This window comes from Protopterus annectens, chromosome 7.part1, assembly GCF_019279795.1.
Source record: "Protopterus annectens isolate FY-2018-M chromosome 7.part1, PAN1.0, whole genome shotgun sequence".
In the NCBI taxonomy this organism is placed as follows: Eukaryota; Metazoa; Chordata; order Ceratodontiformes; family Protopteridae; genus Protopterus; species Protopterus annectens.
Window position 1 is genome coordinate 426377831 of NC_056740.1, and position 25451 is coordinate 426403281.

Genomic DNA, 25451 nt, shown 5'->3' on the forward strand with positions numbered 1-25451 from the left:
AGGGTACCATTTCTGCCATTTCAAATATCCATTAAGATGGCACTGATATATTTTTTATTAAATATGGTTTAGTGTGCAAGGAACATCATGCATTGTAGTCAAAGGCATTGATGGTTCAACTACCTGTGAGTGTTCGCACGGAGTAGCACCCCACCCCCTCAGGTCTTCAAATGAAGGGCAAACATAAGGAATCTATGCTCCTCAAGACCTACTTCTTCTATATACTGACTTTTATACACACACACACACACACACACACACATATATATATATATATATATATATATATATATATATATATATATATATGGGATCCGTACAGATCCCCGAAGACAAAATCACCAAAACTAATTTTGGTTTGGCATACTTGCACAAAAGTGCTTTTCACCGAAGAAGCACTTTCACGTAAGTATGCCTGTTTGTGAGACCGCACTATGGTGTGGATAAGGAAACGTTCCCTTTTCCTCACTGTAGTGCAGTCTCGGAGTGAGAATATTAAAGTAGGGGGGCACAATCCCTCATGTGGGGGTTGCAGGGGCGAAGCCCCCTGCATAAACATAGAATTCTTTCTTTTTTTTTTTTAAACATATATTAATGAAAGCACTTTTTCGGTGAAAGCACTTTCGTTAATATATGTTCGGTGATTATGGATTCGGGACTTTGCACATTCGTGCATAAGTCCTAGATCCATATATATATGTGTATATATATATATATATATATATATATATATATATATATATATATATATATATATATATATATACATAGATATATGTATATAAATGGATACACTTTATATCCTCAAAATACTGAAATATTGAAATTCAGTATTTAGAAGCTATAAAGTCAAATTTCTAAAACCAAGAAAACACAGAACCATGAAATTCAAAATCTCGTACACCAGGGATTTTGAATTTCGCTCTTTTAATGCACACACACCATCCTCCCTACACACAAACGCAAGCTCTTTACTACTTAAAAGCAGGGGGCAAGCCCCGCGGCACCCCCCCATGTGGGGGGCTGCACCCCTCACCCCCCTACTTATATATTCTAACTCCGAGGTTGCACTACACACAAACACACACACACAACACCACTACACAAGCTACATTTGGCTCGCACACACACACATCACAGCAACAAAACACACTAACACACATCACAGCTGCTACACAAAACCTTTAGCACACACACTCACACACACACACACACACACACACACACACACACACACACCCTTACCTGAATCCGTAACTACAGTGGAACCTCAGAAGTGCGAAATTCAAAACCTGAGGTATTCGAGGTTTTGAATTTCACGCTTCTGAGCTTTCGCTCTTTTCAGGATTCCACTTTATAGGCTCGAAATACTGAAATTCAACATTTCAGTATTTTGAACTTCTAAAGTGAATCCGTATATAAATATACATACATACATATACATATATAGATAGATAGATATATATAAGCATCTTGCAAAACAAGATGGATACCACTTAAGTGATGGCAAAAGGATGTGAAAATGACTATGAATAGATTCAAATTACATACCTGTGTAGTTCAGGCGGTTACAAAACCCCACTTGTTATGTAGACAAACAGCAGCTTTTATTTAATTGATTTAATAAATGCCTGAGGAAAGTTTTTTTTATTCTGTCATAAAATTACGCTATTTTTAATTAATTAGCTACAAGGGATTCAAAATAGGCAGTTTCTGAGTGCAGGGGTCAACAGACTGTATTAACATATGTGCAAGCAACTAGAACTTGTTGGAACGTAGGCACTGAATGTATATATTTGTGACAGCATCTATAAATGAGCAACTATATTCATGCATTACAAAATAAAAGTTGCTAAAGTATCAGTTATGGTCATTAATAAAATGAGAAAATCAAGGAAAAACTTATTTTAGAATTTTGCCCACAAGTATCTCTTTTTCTTCTTCTATGTGACAACAAACATAAGAAAAAGTGAGGTTGTAGCTTAAGTAATATTATTTAATGCCATTTGAGATGGCCCAGTGTAGTTCTTTAGTATTGACAACAGATGGTTGGTTAAAACGTGAATTATAGATTGGCGAGGCAGTTATTTTTTTATTTTATATGAGCTGGCATTGCTTTACATACATTTTCATTAACAGAGCTTTAAAAATGAGAAGAACATTTGCCCAGTCTTTGTTGTCTCCTCTGGCAGATAACAATTTCATTGTAAGTTGTGTTTGTTGTGAGAAAGGAAATACAAGCTTATACTTTCTTTATTTGCAGTGAATTTGTGAAGTTAAGTTATCCCATGAATTTGGACTAAGAATAGGGACTGTGTGGTCAGTAGAAGTTAGTATATTTGTGGGGATTTGAAGGATAATTCAGAAAGGACTTGAAAAATTAAAGATGCAGAAGACAATAAGACATAATAGTATTTATTTTAGAATTCCCAGAAAAGTGAAGCGAGACCCACTAATATCACTGTTTTTATGTGTTATGCCACATATCATGCTGTTCTATAATTCACTGAAGATTTACCAAAGTCAACCCACCACAGCATTTTATACAGAATCACTTTTTAATTGAGTTCATAGGATCATAGAAGATTACTAGGCTAATGGCCCTGGGGCCTTTACAAGCCTAGCCATGAGTTTATCCCCAAAACAGAAACCTCAGTCAGTACCTGTCACCCATGTCAATGAGGAACACAGGTGGATCCCCTGGGACAAGTTTGTGATTTCCCATCCACTCATCAAGGTTGCACCTGAAGAGGGTCAGCAACGTACTTTGATGTGTATGGGAAGTCTATTCCAGAGACGGGGCAGCCTTTGGGGGACAAATCTGTCTCTCCAGCAGGTTTTGTTAATGTCATATATTAGATTTAGGCCTTTCGATTGGGTAATGTGTGAGGAGTTAGACTTATGGATATGGAGCATGTCTAGAAGAGCAGAGTCTGAGATTGCCTTGTAGGCAAGACACAGATTACTCGGTATCATACAGATTGCTCAGAGGTGGAGTGATAGTGATTTGGGCTTGTCCACATAGGACAGGTGTTGGAAGCCATGGATTCTCTTTGTAAGGTATTTCTGTGGCCTTTCCAGTTGGTGCAGGTGTTTGGAGAGGTACATACCAAATGGGTGTTGTACGTCCAAAAAGGCCTTTTCTGTGGGGTTGCCATACATGATTTAATCATTTTTGTTTATGCTTTAACTTACTGACTTGGCCACTAAGTTTCAGGTTGTACTGATGCATGTACACATTATTTGAAATTTCAGTAGGGGGTACACCTTGCCAAATAGATTGATCCACATTACAGTCCTCCACAGGCCTCCTGGACTTTGTCATCAGTGTCTGAGTGACAGATTGAAGCCTTTTTGTCTTATGTGGGGTGCCTTTGACAGAGTCAGTTACAACCCACTATTGGTGGTCCTCTTGGTGAGCCACCTGTATTTGCACTTGTTGATGATTGCTGAGTATGTCATTGTGTAGATCTTGAATCCAAAACTAGCAAGTTGTAAACAAGCAGACTAGTTGAAAGTAGCACCACTCAAGAGACAGTTTAGAATATCAGCTTGACCAGTATTCCAGGTGATTTCATTAGACAAACTAAAAAACATCAGATAGAACAAATTTACAAAACAAAACACATTGGACAATTTTTATACATTACATCTAGATAATCAGTTTTATAACTTAATCATAGAAATATGTTTTATATAAAATCATTAAATTTAAATCATTAATTAAATGCTTCTTACCTTTTTAAACAAATACATTAAATAAAATTATACATTTTATACATATATAATATTATATATGTGTGTATCAATTTTTAATTTGCATAAATTCAATACTTATAATTATATATAATACAAAAGATATAAACAAAATAAATCACAACCAAACCTTACCACATGATATATATTAATTTTAAATAAAATTTATATTGATAATTGTGTATTTTTAAATTTAAAAATAAAAAGTGCACCAAAAAATTGGACTCATAGCTGTGGGTGAAGATTTCTGGGGATACCAGCCAAGTCAGCAGGATCCTTGGGTTGCAATTCATGTTGTCAACAGGTACATTTAAGAAAAAATTGAGAGCAAATTTCCATGGAGGTTCCTGATTTAACTGAAAAAGGCTTTGTGGTTAGCCTGGCTTCTATTTAGTGATAGTTAAGAGGCTAGTGAGAGTTTAAGTGGTACTGTGATCTAATTCTGTTTGTTGAGGCTTTTATGATGATTTTTTTGGCTTTTGGTTTTCTGGCTCTTTGGTGTCTTAACCACAGTTTCCTGTTTTGTTGTAAAGCGTTTGGGATAGTAATGTCCACCAGCCACCAGATGTGTTTGTGTTTCCTTGAGGGTTTTAGTTCTGTTCTTATGGGTATGGCTAGGTCCATGGTGTACTGTTTTGCATTTGTCTGCCTGCACTGAGGGGGTTATAGTGTGAATGTATCTGAGGGGGTGGTAGTGTGAAGGCTGACAGTTGTCCCTAGAATTTTTAGACTTGATTCTTTGAGAGAGGAAGGTTCTGGTTTTGGTGGTGGCTGGGTTGGTGGGTGAGACATAGACAATAATACAGACTGATGGTCTGATTATGATCTCACAAGAAGAACTTTTTACAACAAGGGGAGAACTGATCTCAGAAGGAACAGTTAACTTGTGGTTTTAATGCCTTGTTATGACCCTATGTAGAGGATGAAGGTGAATGCAAATATCACATTGGAGAAGGAATTAGAGCAGAGTAAGAAGTTAGTCCAGCATGATGGAGGAGTAAATCTGGGAGATCAAGAGGTGGAGGGTTAGGAGTTATCAGTTAAGTAGGTGTTGATTGAGATGAAGGTGGTGAGAATGAGGGTTAGGCCTATATGGAGCTATGGACAGGTCTGGTGCTAGGCTAATGTTCAGTTGCACCAGTTGCAGTTTGAGCTGCTATAAAGCTGGCCAACCTGGAAGCTGCATCTCCTTTGCACCATGCTGTCATAGAGAATCCACCATCCTTCCTGGGCCAAAAGTGAGCTTGGTTTTAATGAGAGACTGAATGAAGTATCTTCTGGGTGGACAGGTGTTGTAGGTGAATGTGGGGGATTGAAGTGAAGGCACTCTCAGACAGGCCTGTTAGTCTTCAGCCTTGAACCAGCAGTTAGTGCATTTGCATTCTAAGTGTTAGTTCTTAGTGTTAAGAAGCATGACCTTGACAGAGCTTTTGGGTCAGAGCTGTTGTTGGAACATTGCTGTTGAGGCACTGCTTTTGGAAGGACAGAATGTTGGTCAGAATCCCTGTGGGAAATCAGGGGCCTTGGGCAAGGGAGGAGGTCAGATCTCTCTGGCCTCAATCCTGGTGATGTCCCAGGCCCAAAGTAACCAGATACCAATACATGTTTACCTGTCAACCATGTGATCCCAGGACCCATGATCTCTTCTTGTTGAGTCTGGTGAGGGGGACATCATGGTCTTCTCTTTCTGTGTACTGGTTGTGAGGGGACATCTATGGGTGTTGAGGTATATTATTGGTTATTGTTCTGTGATGTGTGTGTTGTGTATGTGCTGGCTGTGTGTTTTGTGTGTGAGGTGTCTCTGGAATGTGTTTGTGGTTTTGGAGGTCTCAGTAGTCTGTGTTGAATGTTGTGTGTTGTGGTTGGCTATGTGGTGGTGGTGGTGTGTGCTATGGCAATCTGTGGGGGTGTGTGGTGTACTGACCAGAGCTGAGAGCATACTGACTGGGTTACAGATGCAGATGCATTTCGCTTTACAGAAGCATTATATGCTTGGAGAGAAAATTATATGAAAAGGAACATGAGGCAGTTGCTACTGTCTCATTATGCCAGTGTTAGGGGGGGTAGTACAATTAGAATGTTTAGTTTATCAAACACAAAACGTTTAGGTTATCAAACACCTAAACAAACAGAAAACAATAAAAAATTTAAAAAACGCGAAGATTTAATAATGCAGATTTCAGTTTTGTTTGTTTTGTTACTGTTTTTGAGTGATCTCTCATAGTTGGTTGGTTTAGGAGGGGGTAGAAGGGGGTAGAAGTAGGTGTTTTTTAATTTTTTAAATTTTTTTTTGTGAATCTTTCCCTCTTCCGCTTCGGTTTTAGGTTTTTGGGTTTACCAGTCAGTTGTGTGGTAGTGTTCAAACCTAAACATTCGATCTGATGATATAGACCCCCCCCCCCCCATATTGAAGAAAGAAGAATGAGATGGAATTGCCCAGACATAGTGTTCTGAAACTTGGATGGACTTATGGAGAGAGGGTTTTGATAAGGGTTTGTTCACAAGAGTGTAGACCTCAAAAACCTTCTTAAATGTAAAATAACTGGCCTGTTTTGTTTGCTAAGGTTAATTACTCTATCAGAGTATTTTTATATAAACTCTTACCATGAAACTTTATTTCTAGCTCATTTTGCAAAGTGTAACACTGTAAGAAACAACAAAAACTGTCAAGTTATTAAATAGAAACTCCATACAATTTTAAATGTAGCTGAGAAAAATGTTTCATATTTCTAATGCAATACTTTTTGTCCAGGAATTACTTAAGAATGCAGCTGCTGTCTTTTTTAAATAAATCATCATTATCAATATTTTTATAAATGTAATTAACTCGTTTTTGCTGAATATTATTGCACAAACTCGGTCACATGAAAATAAGCCAGTCCTTATGTCACCAGAGATATATAAATAGAGGTGAAAGTTGAAAGTTTAGGCCAGGGTCATTGTTTCAGATGCTCCTGTATGACACACAAGTCATAAGAAATGAATGCAATAACAGAAAGTTGGTAGCTACACAACAGTTTCCAACAACTGCCAGTATTCCGATGGTTGGTTGGGAATACAAATCGTGGCAGCGAATTGCTATATTTTAGCTACTGTTAATTTAAATATAGCATTTAGAAAGTGTAAGGAAACACAAAAATGGAAGAGAGTGATATATGCCAATTAAAACCAAAAGAAATGGTTAGGGAAATCAGAAAACAAAGTCTGAGTATGGCCATTTTCACCAAGATCGGTGACAAAACATTTCATATGCACATAAGGGAACAAAAAAGGCAGGGAGAAAAAAGTGACTTTGGACTCGGCAGAATATTAAATAAGTTTTGCTCATTATTCTTGAGCTAAGGGACTGGAGATTAAATAAATGCAAACAATAGTAGAGCCCAAGACAAGGATTAAAGCCCACTCCCTTCATGATGGTAGTGGTACTGAAAGGACTCAAAACACAAAGGTGTTTTAGGCAGTGATGCCAAACAGGATTGCCTGTAGAATTCCTAAATAAAATCAAATGAACTACCAGTAATATGATTAACTCTTAACAAAGTAATGTTCCTGATGGGTAAAAAAGGGCAGCTTTAATTTCTTTTTACAACAGTGGGAGTAAGGGTTCCTATTACGTAGTCAAACTCTTACAGGTTTGAACACTATATGGTCAAAACCATGTGTTTGATCTTGCAAAAGTTTGAATACAAAAATAAAAAATAACAAAACAAAAAACATAACTGTTGTAAGCAGGGGGGCAAGCCCCCTGCACCCCCCATTCTTTAAATATACCAACTCAGAGATCGCACTGCAGTGCGGAAAGAGAAGATTTCCCTTTACTGCACTGTAGTGCATTCTCGAAGTTGGTATATTTAAAGAGTGAGGGGTGTGGTGGGCACAGCCCCCCCCCCCATGTTGGGAGTGCAGGGGGGCTTGCCCCCTGCTTACAACAGTTAATTTTTTTTAGCTTTTTTTTTTTTACGTGTTCGAAGTTTTGAAACATAAGGGTTCAACTTTATTATGTTCGAACTTTCAAAACTTCGATCACGTAATAGGAACCCTGGGAGTAAAACCGAGGCAGGAAGATACTGACCTATCAGTCTGACCTACCATCACTTTATAATTCCTGCTGAAGGAATGAATTTTTAAAATATCTAGAAGCTAATGGGCCTCAGGACCAAAGGTAGTAAAGATTACAGTTGAAAGACAATGTCAAACAGTTGTAATAGAGTTAAGCCATACTAAATTCTTCCTCATTATATTTACAACTTTTAATAGTTTATGCATTTCTTTGCAGCTGTACAAGGAAAATGTAACCAACATTGTATAGATTTATGGACATTTTATTCTATCTGAAATGAAATTCTGCATGCCCTGTAGAAAATCATCTCATCCTATACATTGTAAAGGAGATGCAACTGCCCATGATAAACAGTTCCTTCTGTCCTCTGGTCACTAACTTTCCTTATACTGACAGACATCAGCCGTACATGAATAGCAGCTAACCTAATCTTACCAATTTTTTTTTTCCATTCAGAGAGTGGACATATGTTATGCCAGTCAGCATCAATAAGTTTATCCTTTATCAAATCCTTGCTATCAAAAACTTTCACAGTCTATCACTTTTATAAAAACAAATTCTTGAGAGAGTTATGGTCTAAGGAACAGTTAATGAGAGGATACAAATGCTTTCACCAAAAACATGCAGAATTCAAATTCTTACAGCTGAGAGTCAGATACCTGCCTTTGCCAGCACCAGGGAGTAGAGGGATAAAGCCTTGGCTATGGTCCAGATAACCATGTTAGATTAACATCACTGGCATGTCAGACACATGTTAGATTAACATCACTGGCATGTCAGACACATGTTAGATTAACATCACTGGCATGTCAGACACATGTTAGATTAACATCACTGGCATGTCAGACACATGTTAGATTAACATCACTGGCATGTCAGACACATGTTAGATTAACATCACTGGCATGTCAGACACATGTTAGATTAACATCACTGGCATGTCCGACACATGTTAGATTAACATCACTGGCATGTCAGACACATGTTAGATTAACATCACTGGCATGTCCGACACATGTTAGATTAACATCACTGGCATGTCAGACACATGTTAGATTAACATCACTGGCATGTCAGACACATGTTAGATTAACATCACTGGCATGTCCGACACATGTTAGATTAACATCACTGGCATGTCAGACACATGTTAGATTAACATCACTGGCATGTCAGACACTAGCAGTGAAGTTTCTACATGCCCATTCCTTGGGGAGGGGTGTTGTGCACCTGGGCATTTTAAAAAGGAAGGATATACAGCACCATCCGTGGGGGGGGGTGCACCTGCTTCTTTTAAAAATTAGGATATGCATGCCCATCCCTGGGGGGGTGTACCTGTATATGTTAAAAATAAATGATATGGATGCCCATTCTGAAGGGGGATGGTGTGCACCTGGGTATGCTAAAAAGGAAGGATATGCAAGCCCATCCATGGTGGGGGTGGTGTTGTGCACCTGGGTATGTTAAAAAGGAAGGATATGCATGCCCATCCCTAGGGGGGGGGTGCACCTTGATGTGCTAAAAAGGAAGTATATGCATACCCATCACTGAGGAGGGGGTTGGGGTGCACCTGGGTATGTTAAAATGAAGGTTATGCATGCCTATCCATGAGGGGGGGTGGTGTGCACCTGGCTATGCTAAAAAGGAAGGATGTGCATCCCCATCCCTGAGGCGGGAATGGTGTACACCTGGGTATGTTAAAAAGGAAGGATGTGCATCCCCATCCCTGAGGCGGGAATGGTGTACACATGGGTATGTTAAAAAGGAAGGATGTGCATCCCCATCCCTGAGGCGGGAATGGTGTACGCCTGGGTATGTTAATAAGGAAGGATATGCATGACCATTCCTAAGGGGGGATGGTGTGCACTTGGTTATGCACGCCCATCCTTGGAGGACAGGTGTGCATTTGGGTGTCCTTCATCGTTGATCCCTACCAGAGGCTTGGGGCCTATAGGGCAGCACTGTCCTTAATGGGAATGGGCAGGGGGAACTGAGCTGTCATGCAGGTGGGATGATATGACACTAGATCCTCATTCCATGCCTGCTCTGGACATAATGGGTGCATTGTCATGCAGTTTGAATGATACGTCGGTACCTCCTCATTCCATAACTGTCCCAGACATAATGGGAGGGGGAAGGTTAAGGCATAAAGTAAAAACACTCCTCAGCAGCAGCATGGCACTGCATCAGGGTACACAGTCCCCTCACCAGTCTCAAACGTGAGTCAGGTATAGCCCAGGCTGGGTTAAGGTGGGTTCAGTAGGCCCAGTGAATGAAGAAAGGAAATTGCAGCAGCCAATGGTCAGCTGTGGGGAGACTTAAACCATATGTGTTTTATTTTAGGACTGTGTTTTTACTTTTTTTCTCATCATGGTAAAAGACGTTTATACGGAAAGTGATACTTACAAGTTTTTGGATGTTAGAAGTGTTACAGTAGTACTCGACTGCACTATTGTCTGGCACTAATACAGTATAACCCTCTGCATGAGACTGAAGTTCATCAACCAGCTGGTATTCCTAAAATTAAAAATAAGAAACAGTACAGAGAACATCGTTAACAATATAAAATGATTATTGGCAAATCATACTGTTTTCTTAAGGCAATATCATTAATTCCATATTTTGTGACTTAGCATTGTGACTCACAACATTATAAATGGTTACGTGTTTTTTTGTTTTCTGTAGCAAATTGTGATTAATAGCAAGGCTTCAGGTCTTTAGTATTACATTTTAAACAAACAGTCTCCATGGTGTCCCTCAAAGGCTCACAAACCCAATATGTCATTATACTGGGTCCATCAAATAATGAGGAAACGTCTCTGTGTAGAAGACTTAAGATTCCCTAGAGTTCCTTAGAGTTCAGGAACCTAATAAAAACCATACTGTGACTATCCCAGCTAATAGCAGCTGGTAGAAATACTTTCTTTAAAACTTTCCAAAGTATAAATCCACTAATGGAAGTAGGGAGGCACAAGCCAGTTCAAGTTCAATCTTCTTTATTAAAAATACACAAACAAGAGATCCAAGTAGTAGTTAAAAGAATTACCATTCCATTTACATACCTCTTTAAAACCTGTTTAAAAGCATGTTTAAAATTACCATTCCATTTACATACCTCTTTAAAACCTGTTTAAAAGCACGTTTAAAAGCCTCCTCTGCACAATCTCAAGGAGACATTCTCTAGGTGTCAGTAGCTTGCATAAGGTCAAATGCCTTTCTCAATAGGAAATCATTGCTGATATGATTTCTAATTGTAAGCCAGCGAGGATTCAATTTTAAGGAAGATTTCTCCATTCTTCAAATAAGTGCAGCCTCTTTGTTGGAATATATATGTTTTGGAGTGTGTGTGTTTGGGTGGGGGGGCTTGTCCTCACATTGGAGCGTACAGGAAGGCTTACCCCCAACCCAAAAAAAAAAAAAAAAAACAAGAAAATTACGTTTTCGGCCTTTTACATTTGGGGCATTTTTTTCATTTTGTTGAAATATCGATCTTGAGGAACTCAGCATTTCATAGTGGAACCTTCGATTCCATTGTTGACTTTCCTAAATGTATTCCTTTACTGCGTTGTTACTGATGGTATTATTAAGCTTATGACTGTGTGATAGAGCTGGTTTTCATTGATTTTAACCATCCAAGCAGTTTACTATTGTGTCTTACATCCTGTTTATGTACTCAGAGATTATTGTCAAACAACAATAAAATGGTCAGTCTGCTTTATATGATAATGTAAAGGCTGGTCTTAAAATGTAAAAATACGGACACAAACTATATAGAAAACTGTTTTGACAACAGATTGTTTCTGTTAATATGCCTGATTTAGGTCTGTAGATTATCTGTTTTTTTAATAAGCTGCAGTATATTGTCAACAAAAATTCTAAGGTCAGATTAATTAACGTCTACACTAAGTGTACACGATCTGTATTCATGAACATCCCTAACACATTTTTTTGCGCTTTCTACTCACTCAGAAAGATTATACTAAGTGTATATATAGTCTACACATTGTGGTAACCTTTACAAATCCCCACTGATATTTAGAGCTACAAGAAAAACAGCACAAAAGCTACAATTAGGAGGAAGAAGCTGTGAGTTATGCTTCTATTCTCTGTTCACTCAGAAAGATGTACATTTAGTGCAGGTGTTAATGAATCCCAGGGCTCTTTTTTTTTTTTGACTTCAGAATTCATTACAAATCATTTGTTAAAGAGCTGAATAGGCGGAAGTTATTTTACAATTAAGGCCTTCATGTTCTCTGAAAAGGAACCACTGACATTGGTTTCCAATGGAAAACAGTTTTTATTATTTTTCACCTTGGTCTCTTTATGACTCAGGGCGTGGATTCTCGACCTTCAACATAGTGACCTGCAGACTAGCCATTCTAGGTTCTAATGCTACATTCATATTTTATAATGTGGTGAAAGAAGTGACCTTGTTCCCAGGATAGCGCATGATTTAACATTTATGGGATCAATCCCGCTTTCACCTCTGTTTGCCAAGGGTGCAATCCTCAACTCATGTAGCGCACTCCAAATTACCTATTTTTTTAATTTATATGGAGTCATAACCACTCTTAGGTTATCTAAGTCATTTTCAAGAGCTCCTTTGCTATATGGACCACAGGAACTAGCTATTTATGCCTGTTTCATACTGGTTTAATTTCAACCACTGCAATGTTATGTCTGTCTGTATACAAATTGCTATTGTTACTGAGTTAGTAGGTATAGGTGTTTGCCTCAGAAATTGTAAACTTTGGCTCCCCACCAAAATACTAACATGTATGTTTTACTTTCTTGTTCCAAAATACCACAATGTGAGCTTTTCCTTCTTGTACACAACAGTTTCTACCAACAAATAGCTTTCCTTGAAAAAACAGTGATGAAGGACATAATGTGTGTATGTGTGTGGGGGGTTGCATGCAAGTGAATCTGTGCTCTTGTGCTATGGGGGTAGGAAGGGTCTAGGGTTGACATTTTTATCTAATGTTGAGTGCCTGAAAATTTTCAATTTTATATATATATATATTTTTAATCTTAGCTTCCCATGAATCATGCCATATTAGAAAGTGAGCAGAATAGCCTATGTCTTGATTATTGAGCATGTCTTGATTATATGTTAGCCTACAAACACGTTAAGCGGTCTTTGCTCACTGTTTTCTTTCACAATGATGCATGAATATTTCTATGGGTCTTTTTACTTGTTACTGGGTTAATTCTAAGACTCAAAATACATAAACAGTAAATTATTAAATGTAACTTTCCTGGAAAATAATGGTGACACATGGTGAGAAACAGAAACAAGCTCACAAAAAAACAGTATGTTTAAGCTTCTGTATTTTGCCACAATTTTAACTTTGGAAAAGGAAGTCTTGCTTAATAAATGATTTTCAACTGGAAACAAACTGTCTACCCTGCTTAGATTACATATGAATGCCTAATAGAGTTAATATTTCTGTATAATATTAATATTTCAAAATAAGTTTTTATTTTTTGATTTAAGAGGTTTTTAAGTTTGTTACTTCTACCATTCTCTGCTTTTTAATATATAGTGATTAACTAGACATACAGGATCTAAGAAAAAGAAAAAAAAAACTGCCGCACAGAGGAGTTTCTTATACTGTTTTTTTTTAATTTATTACAAAGATTCACATATATTTCTGATTTTAGCTTTGTGAACTGGACAAGACATTGAAAAATGTCTGTGTTGTGCCAGGTATGTTTTCTTATGAAGAATATTTGGCATGATGCTAGGGTAGTCCTATGGGCTAGTCTTGTAAAGGCTCCAGGGCCATTAGCCTAGTACACACCTATGAACCTACATTTGACATTGTTGTGATGTGTTTTATAGTCTATAAATTACAATATAAATATTTTAGACTGTCACTGGAACTGAATAACATATTAAAATCACAGGCCTCTCTCGGGACAATGCTCTCTCAGTTTCAAAACTATGTCAATCTAGTACTCAGAAAAAGAATTGCATACATATATAATGCTAATATGTGAATGCTTTCAGTTTATTTATTATTTATTTGAGATTTGTTAACCGGGTTAGTCCATCTGAGCCAATGGCCCATTTTCAGTGGAGTTAGGTGCCTGCCTCTTATTTTGATTACCCTGAGGCCACCACTAGATGGCGATCAGAAATGAATGCAATAACTCCACTCTTCCTACAGGGGGAGACAGTGCAGCTATCTCATCTTCATCTTGTCAGGCTTCCCAGCATGCATCTTGCCATCACATCAGATTTACCAAAGACATGAAATGATTATAAAACATGAAGTGCCAGGACTGAACCTAAACAAATGGGCTGATTCTGAAATACAACAAAGTCGCAGTCATAACAATATGAAGTACATTAATTTCTTCCTAAACGTGTATGGTCTTAATCAACAACTTACTATTAGTTCTGTTAACAATTTCTATATTTTCAAATGGCAAGTTTACCTAAATATAACTTTCTGGATAAAGTAGAATTAACAGGGTTCACTGGTAAAAACTATAATAGACTGTGGTGGTGGTGCTGTGGTAGCATTGTCGCCTCACAGTAAGACATTGTCCTGTTTGATTCTCAGCTAAAGCGTCTTCTGTGTGGAGACATGCATGAATGGGCGTACCTTCATTGAAGGTTGTGCATCAGAGCTGGCAACTCAGCATGTAAAAATCTACTGCCAATCATTAGCGGAGCGGAGTTCCGCAGTGGCGACCCCTAACCGGGAAAAGCTGAAAGACACAACAACAACAACTGGTAAAACTATATTATTTAAGCAGTGCAACATCATTTAATGCCAGTTTGGTTTGCTAACACTAAAAGTTAACTGATACAATGTATACATGTTTTTTGCCAGTTTGGCTGGCTAGCACTATGTGTTAAATATAGAATGTATACAAGCATATTTAGCTGTCTAGATTGTTTGCACTTTGAGTTAAGTGATACAATGTATACATTTCAAATACTGCCACTTACCACAAGCAACTTCTTAAATGCTGAAAAGGCTGGGACCTGGTCTAGCTGCTGGCTCAAGGATAGTGGAGGTGGAGGAATATCGCCCACAGATGGCAGGAGAACCTGTAAAACACACATAGAAGTAAACAGGAAGATTGGTAGAACAGCATACCACTTCAGACATACAGTGAGGTTGTGATTTTTATTGCAATCTCTTGTCAAAATATTTCTGAACCACTAAAGTCAGTAATGATCTATTTCTGGATACAGTGGAAGGTACAATTGTTTAAAATCTTACCATAACAGTAAATTTCCTTTCCTTTACTGTTGCAGCATTCTTCATCTATGGGATTCCCTGCCATGGATATCCCAGTGTCTGGCCAGTATAGCAAAGTCTACTGTTGCTTTAAGGTATGCCGAACATCACACACATGCTCCTTCCATAGTATAGGGCATAAAGGGGACGTCTGGATGTACCATCCTGAGAACTGATTGCCCAAGTAGGAACACCAGTCTAAGGAAACCCAAGAGGTAACCAGTACATCCAGGAAGGAAAAGGACTAGGGGAAGGAGGGAGGGAGTAAATACTGCAATATTCTTCACTTTGAGGAGAATGACAAAGCTGAGGAAGAAACTTGGGAGGAGGAAGGAGCAGTAGAGCCCTCTAAGAAGCCATTAATACTGGTCCTAGTAAAACCAGTGCTACCTCTGGGGATACCACCCAATTTGTAGTGCTTGGTAGAAGGATGCACAGAGGGGCAGCCACAGTGGTGCAGTGGTTAGAGTTGCTGCCTCACAGGAAGAGGTTCTTCAGTTCGATTCTCAGCTGGGGTGCCTTCTGTGAGGAGTCTGCATGTCCTCCCTGTGGTCGCGTGGGTTTCCTCCTGGGTGCTCTGGTTTCCTCCTACATCCCAAAGACATGCTGTAGGTGGATTGGACACTCTGAATTGGCCCTAGGTGTGAGTGTGTGCATGCATGTGTGTGCCTTCTGTGGAAGGTTGGGAGCTGGGCTGGCAACTCAACACTGTAAAACTCCACTGCCAATCATGAGCAGACAGGTGATCCACTGTGGCGACCCCTAACTGGGAATAAGCCGAAAGAAGAAGGTAGAATTATGCACAGAAGTCCAGGTAGCTGGTTCAAGAATAGAATTAGTATCCAAACCCGTGAAAAAACACCAGAAGAAGTCACAACTAATAGAATAAGCCTTTACAGAAGAAAGAAAGTTCTTACCATGAAACGTGTAACAAAAAGAAATAGTCTTTGAAATAGAAGAAGAAATAGTTTGCTTGGATACAACTAATCCTAAGGACCTGGGATGAAAAGAAACAAACAAGTGATTAGATTTTCTAATTGCCTTATTCTTATCGAATAAAATCTGAGTCATTTATGCACATCCAAAGTATGTAGCATCCCCTCACTGTCAGACTTCAGAGAGGAGAAAAAAGTTAGCAAATGCATATCTTGATTAAGTGACAACTCATTAACCACCTTGGGTGTAAAGGAAGGATTAGTATGCAAGGGCTCCCTGTCCTTATGAAATACCAAAAAAGGAGGACAAGAGATACACAAGCATGATGAACTTACGGTTTCTACTTGGATATAAGACACAAAGCTGATGCCTGTAATTCTAAGCATTGGAACATAACTGCAACATTAGTCTGTCTCACAGTAAATGGAAATTATTGGTTCTGCCACAAAACAAGATATCGCATTCACTCTAAATTAACACAGGTTCACAGTATATTTAGTTAAAAGGGGTGGAGGTTGCAGGGGGTGAAGTCCCTGGAAAGGCATTGGTCTTAGTACTCTAAAAAAGAAACTGTTTGGAACACTTTAAAGAGTTTTTATACAGGTTGCAGGTTCAGTAGCATTAGCATTAATATGTTTCACCCGATGCTTAGTATTTTGATGTCATACCTGATAAATGCGTGTCACAAGCCTGTTCTGATTATTAACTCTTGAATAAGATTTAAAGGGGGACTGATATTTCAGGAAAGTCTAAGAGGATACACTTGGTGATACAAAACCTGATAAGGAATGCAAACATCAATTACAGTGTTTGTTAAATCTATCTCAAAATAATGATAATAATAATAATAACAATAATAATAATAATAATAATAATAACAATAATAATAATAATAACAATAATAATAATAATAATAATAACAATAATAATAATAATAATAATAATAATAATAACAATAATAATAACAATAATAACAATAATAATAATAATAATAACAATAATAACAATAATAATAATAATAATAATAATAATAATAATAATAATAATAATAATAATGTTTGTTACCCAGGAAATCTCACTGGACATGCAGTCCCTTTTCTGGAGTAATCGGAGGGGACGGGGTTGTCCAATTAAATGATTTCCTTAGTTTTGCTATGAAATACTTCCTGATAGCTGACAAATCATTTTTAGCTGTTTTTTGCACTGCATCCAAACATGTATATATTATCTCTATGGTGGCACCAATATGAAGACGGGAGAATTCTCCCAAAACAAGTGAATCATTACCAGAGCACACATAGAAATCACAGTGGCAATGATTTCCTGTGAGAAACGACATTTGGCGTTATCCTGCTCATCTTTTTTTCCCAGCATGCTATAGTCACTCAAACAATTCACTTCAAGGAAGTGTAGGGAAGCTGACTTCCTTACAGTCAGACAGTGGAAAAATATTCACTTAGTAAACTAGCAATGCATAATAAATGATAGACTAAGACAAATCCTGTAGATTCTTCTTTAACAAAATAATACAATACTGCACATGGTCTTTAATGACGAATTTAAAAAACAAAGCACTCTGACAACAACTATTATAAATATAATAATGTAGTTGAGCCTAAAATATCCAGAAAAGAAGATTATTGGTGCTTTTGTTTATTAGTGAATTTTAAATAAAAATAAACAATTCATTTGTCTGAGTATGTGGGAAAAATCAAGATTAGATGAAACTTTTGCGGAGATACAATAAAGGAAAAGTATCTTCTCAGCTGCTTCACAGGTTGTTGATTTGTAACAGATGGAGGAACGTACTCACTGAGCAAACCTTGGCAAAGTTAAACTCCTTAATATGTGTTTTCTGTAGGAAATCATTGCCAGTGTGTTGGCAGGATTCCTTCCCTTAGGGAGATTTTCTTTCTTCATGCTTGTGTCCATGAAGTTGTATATACAAGTTCAGGGGTGTGAGGGGCTTTCTCCCCAAAAGTGGATGCAGAGAGGATTGCCTTCCCTGTAAAAAAATGCATTTAATTTTTTGTGGGGTTCATATGTTAAGTTGTATTTGATGAGTTGGTTCCTTGAAGAGTTGTAACTTGAGGACTTATAGTGGAAGCAACCCTGTCCAACTTTTTGACTGATGAGTAAAACTATTTTTGAAGAAAGCTGGTACAGTTGTTTGGGAGAACATTGTGTAGGAGCACAATCTAACTTTTTAACCTGAAAAGGCAAAGCATACACTAGATATTACAAATCTTTCCACCTCAGCTCCACTGCAGTGTGTGCATGCATTTATTTGCATATGTTATCATAGAGTATCTTACCTTATTTACAATCAGAATAATGCCGTTCACAGCTGGCACATCCGAGGTTAGCACATTTGCATTTTGAATAGCTACAGCCTAAAAAATAGAAAATAGCAGATGAATATAAGAAATACCACAGGGCTTCTGCAAGCGTGCGAATGTTGTTGTGTGCAATGCAAGTGATGCTGTCAGATGAGTAGTAAATGTTTGCAATTAACTTTGGCATATATAACAGTCCTCTTCAAATCATATTTCTGTGACAATCATCCTTATTACAGAGATGAAAGAAAACCAGACATAGCAGACCAAGAAAAAATGCAGAAATAGCATTGATCAATGAAATTGCTACACCGAGTGATTATAATGTCTTAAATACCAACAGACCCAAAGTCACAAAGTACCAGAATTTGCAAACAGAAATGAGTGCAATGTGGAAGAAAGATGCCCAGACAGTACCGGTAGTATCAGTAATAGTAATAGGATTAATAAAAAAAGAATTTATAACCATATATAAATACGCTACCAATGCATGAAATCTATATGGTCTGCGTAATGTACAATTCTGGATATACTGCAGGTCTTGAGAAGAGCACTTTTGTCTAACATCAAAGACTGAAACTATACCAATTTCATAAATTAAAATACAATCACTTTAGAACTCTGTGCAGGCAAGAATAGCTGAGGGGGTAGAGCGTTGGTTTATAGTACTGACCCTGGGAGCTGGTTGATTTAGCTATGCTTTTTTGTTTATTTACCTTTAGGCTTGCAACCTTGGTCATAGGTGGAAAGGGACTGAAAAATTAGGTTATCAAAAAAATTATGTTTTAAAAGTAAACAGAAAAAAACACAATTGTCCTTGATGGAGGGTGCTACTAACCCTGTGACAAGATAGTGGCATAGTTCTCTCTCAGATCCCATTGGCTAGTTATACTTTACAATTTTATTTTTAGTAAGTTAGTCATTTGGCATTTCTGTCATAAAATACTACATCACAGTTGCAGAAATTATTGAGCAATTTTAAAATGGCAAATCCTGAGGAAAACTGCTTCTTATGTTTGAGAAGCTTTACTAGATTTCCTTGGACATCTCAGCTTTTTGGGAAGAAAACAGAAAGCTGTCCGACAGAATGTCAGCACTGGAGTGGAATATTAGACAACCTGGAGGAGAAAATGGAGAGCACTGTTAAACCATCTGCATTTAAAGAGGAAACAAGCTGACCCATTACATAAAAGTTAGGAAAAACTGCAACAGAAAATAAATGATTTATAGGTTCATAGGTTCATAGGTAAGTAGGATTTAGAAAAATCAATCCATTTTGTATCTCTCTGGTGGATAAGGACTGGCTGAAGTATGTGAAGTACAACACTGCAGCATCTTTGATGGACAGAATGACCCATGAAACATGATTATTTTGATTATTCATTGACTTTTATAGGACTACAATGTTCACCATGCTGAAAAGTCTTATAAGGTTCCCTGTAATTTATTAATGAATGTTACAAATTGTTTTAACACACAATTTTTATTTTATTCTTATGACTCTGTTTCACTAGAGGTCATACCCTTTGTAGGAAATGCTTAGGAGCTCATATTCTGAGTTATGCAGTAACAATGCTACATCTGTTCGTGCTTCGAGAACAATTGTTCTAGATGCAAGGTAAGGGGATAATACTCTGATGTTTTTTCCACATTATAACATCTGAAGTGTCTGTATCTGTTTTTTTTTTTTTTTTTATATAATGACAATAATGATTTTTTTTTATAGCAATGAATGTTTACAAATTATCTGAAAACTGGAAAATTCATGAATCAAAAGGTGTTTTTCCCATCTCTATAATGAATGGATGACGGAGTGAATTTATTACTTATATAATGATAAATGGAGTTTTTCACTGCTTTTGTAAAGGGTCAGTGGGAAGGGACATAAGCAATTAATGCTGTCATTGCTATAATTTAGGCCATTCAGGATAAGCTGTACTACTAGGTGTAGGTGAGTCTTCATAAGTCCACACAGGGGAGTTTAAACGCCTACCCTAGCAGTGAACCCCTGAACAGGAACTGTCTAGGTGGAGATCATTACCTCTACTGGACAAGATTTTCTAACACATCAGGATATATATGGGAGCAGAGGGGGTGCTCTCAGTCTATTAACAGGAAACATCAAAGGCTGCAGTGGGAAGAAAGGAAATTGAATTTTTAACAGGAAACTACATTAAAAGGCAGAATTGCTTGAAAGTTAAAGCACAAAAACTTAACTCAGTTATATGCAGGTCACAAAGTAGTTAGGGGTAAGACAAGAGTAGCAGGGATAGGCCGGTTACTCCATAAATCCCTTCATGCAAATTTGGAATGTATAATCATTGTAATGTTGGCAGGTGGAATATATGGAAAAGGGCCATTCAGGATCTCAAGATTATACCGGGCAACTTACAAGGTTGACTAAGGAGATGAAATGGGTAGATACTGGGAGAAGGTTCATGTGCAGCAGATGCAGTTCACCTTCTCTAGAAATGACTCCCAACAATTCAGGAAACTAGATATTTTCTTGGTCCAAGGATGAATATCTGCAATAAATAAACTCTAAAACAAAAGAAAAAAAAATTGCTGTCCAGGACCAAGAAGGAGCAGGTGCCCAACTGGAAGCAATCTCTCCTTAGCCTAAACAAGCAAATAAATGCACTAGTGAAATCCTCCAAAGCAAACTTCAAGTCCAAATTGGCCACATCTACTAGAGACAATCATAAGGCCTTCTTCACATATGGCTGGAACTTCAAAGGAAGCACCCAGATCTGTTCAGAACTGGTGGTCAAGGGCACGACATATACAAATGCTGTAGATATAGCAAACTTGCTGGCTGACAGATTCAGCAAAAATTTCACCCCTCTGTCCCCCCATCAGTAAATCAAGACATTCCCAGTACCTGCCCCCTTCTCCTTATATCTAGGGATCAGGTCATCACTGCTCTGTCAAAGGCAAAAAATGCAGCCTCCATGGGACCTGATAACATCCCAGGCTGCATCCTACATGAACTCAGGCAGGAACTTGCAGCACCATTAGGCGCCCTATTCAACCAAAGCCTGAGTACCGGCTTTGTCTCAGCTGAATGGAGGACAGCCACTGTCATCCCTTTACACAAAGGTGGAGCATCCACCAATCTGGGAAATTATAGACCCATCAGCCTAACTACCCTGATCTGCAAGGACATGAAAAGGATTATCATGGGCCTCATTAACAAGAACATTGGCAACCTCCAAATACTCGATCCCACACAGTTTGGCTTCATCAAGGGGAGGTCATGTCTGTTAAATTTGCTTGACCTTTTTGAGACAGTCACCAAAGCCATGGATGAGGGGAAGACAGTGCACACCACCTACATTGACCTGGTCAAAGCCTTTGACACTATTCCCCACTCGGGTATAATAGATAAACTCTCTCAACTAGGCATCAATCCGTATGTTACCAGATGGGTAGCTAACTGGCTCACTGATAGAACCCACCTAGTCAAAACTGGGAAAGCCACTTGAAGCAGTAGACCCATATTGAATGGCATATCCGAGGGTTTGGTCTTGGGCCCTCTGTTATTTGGGATATACTTTTCTGAGGTGCAGGCCAAAATCAATGGACTATGGCTGACCAAGTTTGCAGATGACTGCAAGCTGGGAGCTGTCATCACTTCCCCTAGTGAAGTGGACATCCTGCAAGAGGGTCTCACCTAAACAAATGACTGGTGCCAGAAACATGGCTTCAAGCTGAATAGAAAAAAATGCATCATAGGTTCATAGGTTGATACTAGGCTATCTGCTCTAGGGCATTTACAAGCCTAGCCAGAGTATGTTTGGCTTTCTCTACCCTTTTAGATTAGTTGACTGTGCCTCTGCATAGTAGGTCACAGAAGGTAGCCCTTTTAAGGTTTGTTTACTGTACCTCTGTCAAGCAGCGACACAGAAGAGATCCCAGGGGTAAACCTACGATCCCCCATCCATTCATCAAGATTTCTCTTGAAGAGGGTCAGTGAGGGGCTCTGCCTGACATGGATTGGGATTTTGTTCCAGAGTGAGGGGAGCCTCTGGGATATGAATCTGTCCCTCCAGCATGTCCTATTTATTTCTTTGCTGAGGTTCAGGTCCCTGGAGCGTGTAGCTCTAAGGGATTTATATTTCCTGAGGTGAAGCATGTCCATTAATTCTGGGTTGGACATGGCTTTATACGTCAGACACAGATCGCCTCTGAGTAGGCGGTACGCAACTGAGTAGCGCTGGAGTTTCTTTAGCCGAACTGCATAGGGCATCTGTTTGAGTCCCTTGATCCTCTTGGTGAGTTACTTTTGGGGCCTCTCCAGTTGCTGCAGGTGTCGGGTAAGGTACATCCCAAACGGGGCATTGTATTCAATTATGGGCCTGATGAGTGATGAGTAGAGGGGCACAATGACCTCTCTTGATCTAGATGTGAACCCTTTCATGATAAGGTGGGCTATATAGAAGGTCTTTCTAATGACTTTGGCAACGTGATTGTCAAAGGAGAGATTGTTATCTACTTGGGTCCCCAAGTCCCTAATTACTTCTTTTGTACTTAATGGATTACCACCTATGTGGTAGTTTGTGGGCACTTTGTTTTTTCCAAAGGGGATGACTATGCACTTTTTGGCATTTAGCTTTAGGCCATGGCTCTGGCACCAGTTATCCGTCTCTGTGAGACCCTTTTGGAGGATGCTTGTGTCAGTTGGAGTGTCGATTATAGCATCAAGTTTGCAGTCATCTGCGAACTTGGTCAGCCATAGTCCACCCGTGTTAGCCTGTACCTTGGAGAAATATATACCGAACAAGAGAGGCCCCAGGACTGAGCCTTGTGGGAGACCAATTGTAACTGGTTTAGAGTCTGACATGGCACCTGCTATTCTGACCATGTGGGTTCTATCCCTGAGCCAGTTTGCAACCCATCTTGTGACATAGGGGTTGATATTTAAGCTGGTGAGCTTATTTATGATGCCCGAGTAGGGTATTGTGTCAAAGGCCTTTGTGAGGTCCAGGTAGGCTGTGTGGACTACCTTCCCTTCATCTATGGCTTTGGTAACTGTTTCAAAGAAGTCGACCAGGTTCAAGAGGCAAGATCTGCCCTTAACAAAGCCAAATTGGGTAGGATCCAGTGTCTGGAGGTTCCCAATGTCTTTGTTTATGATATCCATGATGATACATTCCATAGCTTTGCAGACCAGGCTAGTCAGGCTTATAGGGCAATAGTTTCCGGGGTCTGTTGTGGCACCACCTTTGTGGAGTGGGACCACTATTGCTGTACGCCATTCCTTGGGAACATATCCTGTAGTAAGGCTGAGAATGAACAGTGACTTTATATGAGAGTTTAGTTCTTCTTGGAGCTCATGTAAGATGCAGCCCGGGACACCGTCTGGTCCCATTGATGCTGTGTTTTTTACTTTACTCTCACCTGTGCATCTGTGATCTCAGGAAGGCTACATTCTGTTGGGATAGACATTTGCTCTTTTGGGGGGGGGGAGTTTGCACTGAACCGTTCTGCCAGGATGTTGGCAATGTCTGTGGGTTCAGTGAATTTTTTGTCATTTTGCACTAACTCAGAGCATATCTGGGAGTTGCCTCCCAGGTTTCTGACATAACTAAAGAAGGCCTTGTGATTATCTTTAGTGTCTTGTGCAATTTTTCTTTCAAAGCTGGCCTTAGAAGATTTTATAAGGGATCGTAGTTTCTTGCTAGTACTGATCAGTGATGCCTTCCCTTTTTGGGATTTTGCTCTGTCATGTAATAGCTTTCTCCTTCTGTTGTATAGCTTATTTATGGCCGGGGTCCACCAGACAGATCTCCTGCCTTTGGAGGAGTGAGTCTTGGTTTTATTTGGGATAGCAAGCTCCATGCATTCCTGTAGGTGTCCATAGAATGCTTTTGTAAAGGATTCTGCATTTTGGGCCGTATTGTCCACTGGCCCAGGGACTTTGAAGGATTCCACCTCAGTTTTGAGAAGTGTGAAGTTTGCTTTTAAGAAGTTCTTCACCGTGGTTTCCTTGGCTAGGGGTGGGGATGGTATATGGATGTCCAGTGAGATTTGTTTATGGTCTGATCTTACCAATGAGGGGTTTACCTCTGGTGGGGAACATAGAGACCCCATGTTGGTGATGAACAGATCCAGTATGTTTTACCCTCTTGTGGGAGTGGTAACCAGTTCTTCCATAGCATTTGAGTTTATAAATTCTCACCACGAAACACTTAGGATATTCAGTAAATTTATAAATTCTAGGAACCGTTGGGCGAGGGTGTTTGGGCTTGAGTAGTTTTCCCAATTGATGTTTGGGTAGTTAAAGTCACCCAATATAATAGTGTTTGGAGAGCCCTTCATATTCTCCAGTGTTCTCAGGAAAGCCGAGTGAGGTTCCTGTGTTTGGGAGGGTGGTCTGTAGCAGGCTACAAACTGAAAGGCAGTTTTGCCCACTGTTAGTTGCACATAGATGGTCTCCGAAGCTTCGTGCAATGCCACTAGCCTGGAGGTGTGGGTATCTTTGATAAATATGGATACTCCCCCTCCTTTTATCATTAGGTCTGAGTTTTGGGGCCGGAAAGCATGGTATGAAGTATAGCCTGGTAGTGCTGGGGTGCTCTCAGGAGCCTTGAACCAGGTTTCTGTTACTGCACAGATATCGATATTCTCCATACTGAGGAGAGTCTCGAGTGCGTTCATCTTGAGGTTTAGACTTCTGGCGTTGAGCAGCATTACCCTTAGTTTTTTTTTCTTTGTGTTGTCTATGGGGGTGGGTTTGTCTTTTGAGCCTTGCCTAAAAAAAGGCACTATGGGGGAGGCAAGAGCCTTAGCCAGTATTCGAAAACCCAGGGGTGACAGGTGCAAGCCATCTCTAGCGAAGCAACGTGGCTTGTCGAGCATCATCATCCCCTTTGCATTAGGGAGAGTGATGTCTCCACAAATTATCACATTAATAACAATGTCCTAAGCACGCAGTCAGTTGTGAGGGATTTGGGCACTCAAATTGATAGCAACCTAACTTTTGACTACCATGATTCTTCCATTGTACGGAAAGCTTTCTACATGGCCCACCTCATAAGTAAGGGTATCTCATCCAGTGACAAGGAGGTCATAACATCCCTGCATTCTTCCCTTATAAGGCCT

The 25451-nt window shown here is 39.1% G+C and overlaps 1 protein-coding gene across 1 annotated transcript in view; it reads right to left on the reverse strand.

Moving 5' to 3' along the window:
* STAB1 (stabilin 1) overlaps window positions 1-25451 on the reverse strand; it is a 2761215-nt gene that overhangs the window by 1529293 nt on the left and 1206471 nt on the right. The window contains exons 31-33 of the mRNA XM_044078505.1: window positions 18327-18404; window positions 14781-14882; window positions 10223-10333 (exon numbers count right to left, since the gene is read on the reverse strand). Coding sequence (XP_043934440.1) covers window positions 10223-10333; window positions 14781-14882; window positions 18327-18404 — 291 coding nt within the window. The remainder of the gene's footprint in view (window positions 1-10222; window positions 10334-14780; window positions 14883-18326; window positions 18405-25451) is intronic.